At 33.4% G+C, this 8,524-nt stretch overlaps 1 protein-coding gene across 1 annotated transcript; it reads right to left on the bottom strand.

Moving 5' to 3' along the window:
• Positions 1–1,294: 1,294 nt before the first annotated feature.
• On the bottom strand, positions 1,295–3,562 carry LOC149391947 (U-box domain-containing protein 30-like). The gene has a single exon (XM_089620534.1). The coding sequence runs from the start codon at positions 2,956–2,958 to the stop codon at positions 1,597–1,599; it is 1,362 nt and encodes a 453-aa protein (XP_089476660.1). The 5' UTR covers positions 2,959–3,562; the 3' UTR covers positions 1,295–1,596.
• Between the last annotated feature and the right edge of the window lie 4,962 nt (positions 3,563–8,524).

An 8,524-nucleotide genomic window follows, 5' to 3' on the forward strand; every position in this document is an offset into this window, starting at 1 on the left:
CAGTGGAGAAGAAGATGAAGCCGAAATGAAAAGAAAGGAGAGATTGAGAGTAGGGTTTAGTTTTTAGGATTCTTAAAAAAAAAAAATAGAAAATAAATAAGGGTATAATGGTAATTACATAAATAGAAATAAATGAAGAAATCCTATTGCTGACCTTTTAAAAAAACGTCCAAAAAAGTCATTTGCCCTCTATTTACTCCTAGTTTTGGAAAACTCCCTTTTTTTTTTCCCTACAAGCAAAAAACTTTTTACCCCAAGAGGATATGGTAATATTTGCTGGTCTCCTTCTACGTGTAAGCTTTTGGTTCTTTAACTGCGCTTCTTTTCATGCAACCAAGGATTCAAAGTGCTTTTTTTACCCACATTTTCTGTCTTTAAGTTTCACGAACTAAATTAAATTTCAAATTTTTTTTTTCAGCTCATTAAACAATTGCGTTCTCTGTGTCCATGTGCACCTATTGGTGACAGCAAAAGTTTAATTTGAGGGCCCTTGAAACCAGCATTCAAGAGACTTGGGTCAGTTTGATCCATTTACTATTATGCAATATAGTCTTATAATAAATTCATGTGAATCCATAAATACCAATCCAAATCTGGCTCCATGTATGATGTTATCTAATAGTAGCTGCTTTGTTTCCCGTCAGTAATTAAAAATATATATATATATATATATATATATATATATATATATAATTATACAAAAGTCACATCACCTTAATCCTATAATAAGCAGTCTTGTGAGTGACTACAAAAACATAATAAAAAGATTTAAAAAAAAAATAAAAAGAGAGAGTCAAAGAGACCAGAACTGGCTTTTTCTCATTCCAGATTTGGTTGAGTTTCAGGATGACCCTTTACCTTGACTTGAAATTGGGTGGACAAGTTAGCGTGGCCAGCTGTTCGTTATTTTGTCCTCTTCACTCCATCATTCTTGACAGATTGGCTTTTTTACTATTTTCATTTTTTATTTCTATTCCTTTCAATATTAATAAATATCAAGATTCATGGGTTTCTGATAAAAGAATTATATTCACTAAATGGGACTCTGCTGTCTTTTGCTTAAAAAAAAAACTACCCATCTTATCTGATGAACAACAAGATGGTTCACTGGTTTTTGACACAAACAACTGATAAAAGGGAAAATGTCTAATAAATAAATATATGAATACCAATTGTGAAACGTGTAGAGTTAAACATAAATCTGTGCCAGAAACCATCGCGTAATGTCAAAGTAACCAACTTTGATGAACCAATGAACTCAATTTGAGCAGCGAGCAAAATAGCAGAATTTGGATCGAAACGTACAAAAAATCTTTCACAAAAATAAAAGGTTCTCATCTTATACAGACTATTTTAGCTCTGTAATCAAAAGCATAAATAACATGGACTAAACTGAATCCACATTACGATACTTCTTTCTCTGACGAGGGACAAAAATTTACAAATTCAAAGTACTATCCAATATACACAAGTGCCGAATGAAAAAACCTTAACCTTAGATCTTTTTTTTTTATCATCATGAGATCAAAGAAAAGAATGTATAACAACAAAACGAATATTTTTTTTTCTTAGATACTTTCTTATTCTTCGTCATTGTCATTGTATTGTCCGGGTGAGCTTACACTTGGAGATGAAGATCGATGCCGTGTAATTCAGGCTACACAGCTTCAAAAGCTCCGCGGCTCTCTGCTTCAACACAGAATCGCAGCCGCTCTGAATCACGAGCAGAAGCTTCGCGGCCAAACCCGCCTCGGTTTCGAGCGACGGGCAATCCTCGGGCGATTGCTTACAGACCGCCCATAGGATCGATAGAGAGAGCCTCGTGCACTTTTCGGAGACGTTCATCAATAGGCGGACAAGATTTGGGATAGTTTTAGGGCAGTCTCTTAGGGCGAGAGTTCCTTCGGGGATCGCAGACAATTCGTCGAGCACTTGGAGCGCGAGTTCTAAGCATTCGTTGTTCAGGGACGGCAATAGCTCGACTAGCTGAGGGACTGTTCCGACGCTCACAGCTGAGCATTTCACCGCCACGTGGCGGCACATTGTCTTCAATAAGCTGAGCCCCGGAAAGATTCCTTCTCTGTGTCTCTTGTCCTTGACGAGCCTCAAAAGACCCACGGCGAGGCTGAGACTCGATGCGATCTCCGAGTTGAAGTCGTTTCCGTTTATGAGAATCTCGATCAGCCTAGCACAGTTCACCTTGGTCTCGATCGAGCCCTCGTTGAGCAAGTCCGCCATCAGAGACATCTTCGTCGGTCTCACCAGGGCGGCTTTGGAATCCTCGTCGAGCTCAAGATTCACCAGAATCCCGACCGCCTCGGCTCCGACGGCATGGGATGTGAAGTTTCCGAGGAGAGAAGCGATCAATCCGACGCCGCCGTGATCGGAAACGGCCTTCCTCGCTGATCCGTGAGCCACCACGAGACGGCGGAGAGATTTTAGGGCTTCGACTCTAGCTTGGCCTTTCACCTTTCTTAGACTCTCCAGAACCTCGAGAGCCCGGCCGTGGACGTCCTCGGAGCGCTTCTTCATCGCCGAGTACTTCTGCGAGAACCAGCCGTGGATTAGCTGCCGGAGAGTGGTGTTCGGTGTTACAGAGTCGTCCCAAAGCTCCTGCATCGTGGTGGGACAAGTGCAATGGCCGAACGAGAACCATTTGACGATATTGAGCCTCTCGTAGGTCTGTCCCGTGGAGAGAGTCACCGGGTCTCGCATCGGCTCAAGCGAGATCGGGCAAATGAACACCGACGGAACGTCGATCGAGTCAAGCTCTTCAATCATCTTCGCCAGATCCGGCGATTTCTCGCCCAATCCTCCGCCGGAGAATATTAGGGTTCCGTCGCAATCGCCGCCTAGAATCCCTCCCTTCACGGCGGTTTCGAGATCCAGAACCTGACCTCCCTCGCCATCCTCGAGCTTAGCGCTCCTCCGGCTCGGCGGCGGCTGGTAAATCGGCATTGCTCGATCGATCGGTGTTTTCGACAAATTAGGGTTTTGAGGGAAAAATGTGTATTTTGTGGTTTTGAGAGGTTTTTTTTTTCTTTCTTTCAAGACTTTCTCTTCTTTGAGCGTGGAGTCACAATCCACATCCACGGGACAAGAAACGTGTGGTAATTAAATCAAAATCGCAAATCTCCCTTTTTCTTTTCTGGTTCACAAAAGAAAAAAAAAAAAAGGAAAAATAATAGCGAGGAACAGAGAGTCAAAGATACCTTTCCTTTGTTCTTAAAAAAAAAAACCAGTCTCACTAATCTCTTCTCAGCTGCTCTTCAAGCTCAACGAAGAAATATAGAGGAAAAAAAAAGTTCGACATCATAGAACTTTAAGACTATAAGCAGAAGAAAAAGAAAAAAGAAAAGGGTTTTGATGAGAGAAGGAAGTAGAGAAAAAAATGTCCCTGAATAATTGAAAGATTGATTGGCAAGTATTCAAAAAGACACGGAAGATGGAATATGAGCGAGAGAGAGAGAGAAAGAAGAGAGAGAAAATGAAAAATAAAATAAAATAAAGAAAGAAAAGCTAATCTTCTGCACAGTCCTCTATCTGACTACCTTCACTTCTGGTCTTCTTTTGTGGGAGCTGGTGACGAAAACCCATAAATTAAAAATATAATTAAACCTTTTTTTTCATTTTTCAAAAAAGTAAAAAAAATAATATAATAAAGAAATTGTTGAAATTTCCTCGGGAAAGTTGAAGATTAGTGTGTATGTGTGAGAAAGAGAGAGGGGTAAAATGGAACGGAGTTGAGTGGGGTTCAAACTCCGAAACTTTCAAGCTCTTGACGACCGTGCACCGCACGTGCATTCATGCACTCTCTCTCTGCCCGATTCCTCTAATTTTGACTGGATCCACGGCCTTTTTTATTTTTTTTGCAAATCCACACTTATTTCAAATTAAATCATATTTTAAGAGTTTATCAGAAAAAAAACTATTCCTTATTGGCTGTAGCAGCCACTACTTTTTTTTTTTTTTTTTTTGAAGCAGGTCCACTACTTTAACTACAATGATAATAGTAGGAAAAAATACTAATAATAATAAATAAATATATAAAAACAAATAAAAAAAATCAAATCAATAATTATTCTCATTAAAATAAAATTTATAACTAATTAACTCACTTAATACTTGCTAAATAATCAATATTTTATAAATTTTAAGTAAATAGTCGTAATAGCGACTTGTGTCTTATGGATAGTTTTTTATTTTCAGATTTATCTTTGTGTTTCATGTTAATTTTTGTGAATTTTATAAGGTATTTATGTTAATTTAGACTTATAAACAATATTCTGTAGCCATTTACTACAAATTTATAAAAGATTAGCTAAATGGAAAATTCAATATTTCATATGAATATATAGATTTTAAACCCCATCAAAATTGTAGCTCAATTCTTCAAATGTTAAGTATATAGTTTATATTCATATCAATGATTCACATAGTATATAGTTTTGATTTATTTTAGATTGGATAGTTCTCTGAATTATTAGATTGCTTATAATTTTAACGTATAAGGCCTAAACTGATCATAACAATCAAATTTCATTTTAGATGAAGATAGATTTTGTCGAATATATTTCAAAAGTTCAAATGCTAAGGATGATGGGATTATTGAGAAATTAATTATTGTTGGAAAATTTTGTTCTTTTTTTTCTAAAAAAATTATTAGTAATAATAAAATTTGTAAACGTAATGTACAGTCATTTAGAGTTTTATCAATATATCATCTTCGATGAGCGCTTTAATGAAAAATAGAAAGAAAAAAAATAGGACAGTGTAGATTTTTAGCCATTTTTAAACTTAAAATTGCATTTTAGCCACCATTTAGGTAATTTATGTTTATTAGTCAGGCGAATTTATTATCACTAAAAAAAAGGCTTCTTTATCCCGAAATAACTTCCACCATATATAAGTGATATAATTAAGAAATTAAAAAAAATAATAATCTTGTAACTAATCCCTTAATTTAAGCAACTATTAATTAAATTTTTTTAAATCTACTCTCAGAAAGAAACAATAAAAAAAACTACATAGTGCAAATTTAAAGCAAATCAAAATTGCAAAATTAAAAACCCGAGAACGCACAAAATTATTAACGATTATTACTTAAAAAAAATACCAGAAACGATTATTATCAAATATTACTTAAAATAAAAACAACAGAAACGATTAGTAACGATTATTACCTATTATTTACTGTATATTTTTTTAATAAAAATCATAAACGAAAAAACCCAAAAAATTTATTGATAATTATTACCGATTATTATCTGAAAATTTATCAGCCACTCATACGTAAATTGAAAAAAATTATCAAATCAAGGTAAATGAATGTGTCATTAAGAGATTGCAATATATTTAGAAATAAATATAAAACATATTGACTGAGTCATTCAAAATCAATTTAAATACGCTCACTAAAATGGTAACTGAATACTTATAAAAAATGGTAACTAAATACCTATAAAAAAAAGGAAAAGAAGTCAGCTAACAAATTATTTGAACGAAAAAAAAAACAAAATTACAAACTCAAACCTATAAAAAAGGAAAAGCAATCACGTAACAAATTATTTGAATGAAAAAAATTTAAAAAAAAAAGGAAAATAACCACGTAACAGAAAGAAGGAAAAAAAAATCTCAAACGCATTTTCAAATTAAAATCTTTAAAAAAAAAAAAAGAAGGATAAAATTAAGATTTCAATATACAAAAATCAATGACATGTATGCGTAATGGCTATTTTTCAAAAAAAAATCTCAAACGTGTGACAAGTTGAAATTGATAAGTTTTAACTGGATTAGTACGTTAGAAATCTCAAAAAAATAAGCATATGTAATTACTATAATAATAGTGATAACATTAAAAATTTAGAAGACTATTTGTATAGTTATTTAAAATTTGATCATAAAATTATACTAATAGTTACATTTCTATTTTAGATGACTTTGATCTATTTTATGAATATATGGAATTCCAATGGTTATTTACTAAAATGATCAGATAATTTTTTTGTGAAGTCTGGAAAATAAAAAATAAAAACACCTGTGTTTACTCGATCAAGAGTTTTTTTTCCATCAAAATATTATATATATATATATATATATTAACGTCTCTCCAAGCATACTTTGCATTTTATATGATTAAATATTACTTCAAAATCAAAACAATTCACTATAAATGTCAAGCAATAAACTCAAAACCTCAATATTAACATAAATACTACCGTCCAACTGCCGAGGGGCATTTTTTCTATCCACCTTTAAAATTAAAATCCTTAGGAATCTGACTTGAATGCTATTGATTTTAACGCTTAAGGACTAAAAAAAGAAAAGTAAATAAATATTCTAAATGCACGACATTTGAGGAGTCAAACAGTGTAAAATATTACTACATATTGTTGTTATTATTATATAATCAAGTCTAACCCCACGAGCCACCTGTGTTATTCAACAGCAGAGAATATTTTAATATTAATCACGATTCCCACCTTCCCCTCTGCTGTTACATTATTTTATTTTATTATTATTGTTGTTGTTGCAATGTTGTAACCATTATTAAGTACCGAATCAGATTAGTTAATTGATTAAAGGGATTGAGCCAGAGCGAAAGTGAAGGACACGCACGGGCTGTATGCCACGCGTCGATCCCGGAGTGGATGGCATCTGCGTCGCATCGAATAAAATGCGGTCAAACCGGAGACCGGAAAGGAGAGAAAATCATCAAAGGATTGGGATTTTGAAGAAAGAAAATTGATAAACATGCAAAATCTTGGACCATCTTAAAAAAACCGGTCAAAGGCTGAGCTGGCACTTTAAGAAAGGCACGCTCTTGGTGGGTCCCACCACTCATACCCACGGGTCTCCGGGTTTTTTAAATTCTAATTTAATATAATTTTCAATTATTTCATTTCATCTCTCTCTCTCTCTCCCGTCTGGTGTGACCTTTAAATATTCGCTTTGCGTTATTTTTTTAAATTAAATCTTTGCCATCAGAAATTTAAAAAAAGGGAAGAAAAAAAATTGAATGACTTATTACTCATTTTAGCCATATGCCTTTAGTAGGGCTTTTAATTTATTTCTCATTGGGCAAAATTTTCAGCTAAAAGCGGTTGAGGAGATTAAAAGAGCTTCAAAAAAATAGCTCAATATACTGAACGAAAAAGAAAAACTGGTCCAAGGGGTTTGATTGTAGCTTTTATTTTTATTTTTTATGAAATCCAACTCCCATGCCTACTAACATTAATTTTGTATAGTATTCCGTTTCCGTTTATTTGTTTATTTAATTGTGAACTGTTTCCGTTTTTTCTCATGGAGACAAATTAGACAAAATACGAGTGCTATATTTAATTTTCACTTTTAACGGGATAAAATGGAATAAGAAATGACTGTATAATATAACAGAGATAAGAATAAATGATTCTGCATAATATATTAGCCTGATTTCTTCTCTGGGCGTTTTGTAGATCTTCTTAATAACCGTGATTGGTTCCATAAAAATCATAAATAAAAACAAAGTAACGAGCGGATAAGTATAAATTAAAACACAAATATAGTGAATGGATCTAAGCGTTAACATTAATTAATGTATAGTTTACTTTATTTCGAAAACTACAAACGTACGTAAGGTCACGTTGAAAATAAACAGTAATATTATGATGACATGGTTTGTGTTATATGTCACCTATACAAGTGACAAACTTTAATGTTATAAACATAGTGCTCTCACGAAATATATAAATTTATTGCTAATCACCCCAAGTTACCTTAAGTGGCAGAAGAATAAACTCTTAATTTCACTATGGTTAAGTACCTTGGTTAACTATTTCCACTTACTGTCAATTAGGAATAAAGAAATGGTTCTTAATTGTGGTTAGCAGTGTTGTTAAGTAAAGAAGTTTGTATTAACCATATAGCCAGAGTGCCTAAACTTTATGCATGTGATGGGAAGGATGATTTAGAAACCACAAAATATTTATTAAAAAAAATGACGTGGAAACTTATAGGTTATTCTTGATTTTTGTTTCATTTACTATTTTTTTCATTTTTTACATTTGAGGAAAACAAAAGATAATAACATATATAGATTTATGCGACAACGGCTTTGTGCTAATAAAAATATATTAAATATCACTTTGTAAATATGGATAGCGTAAAAATATTGCATATTAATAATGGGGATGTTAATTAATACTTGTTATGAATAACAATTTGTCCCATTTTTTTTATCATTTAAATGGATACCCCTTCACAGGGCCGGCCCAAACTCACCGGGGGCTCTAGGCGATTCAATATTTTGAGGCCCTATAATACTAATAAAAATTTAAATTTTCAGGGTAAAAATGTAAATTTTTTAAAAAATGAGCCAAAAGTGTAAATTTTTAGGATAAAAATGTAAATTTTCTTAAAAATAGGCATAAAGTGTAAATTTTTTGGGGCCCATCCACATATGGGATCCTAGGCCTGGGCCTAGCCCGCCTTAACCCTAGACCGGCACTGCCCCTTCATATTAAACTAGAAAGTTAAGTTAATT

Source organism: Urtica dioica, chromosome 7, assembly GCF_054948205.1.
Source record: "Urtica dioica subsp. dioica isolate 48M chromosome 7, U.dioica_male_clone48M_v1_H2, whole genome shotgun sequence".
Lineage (NCBI taxonomy): Eukaryota > Viridiplantae > Streptophyta > Magnoliopsida > Rosales > Urticaceae > Urtica > Urtica dioica.

Bases quoted from the DNA above. Each gene is read 5' to 3' on its own strand.
- LOC149391947 (XM_089620534.1), bottom strand. From the start codon at position 2,958: ATGCCGATTTACCAGCCGCCGCCGAGCCGGAGGAGCGCTAAGCTCGAG.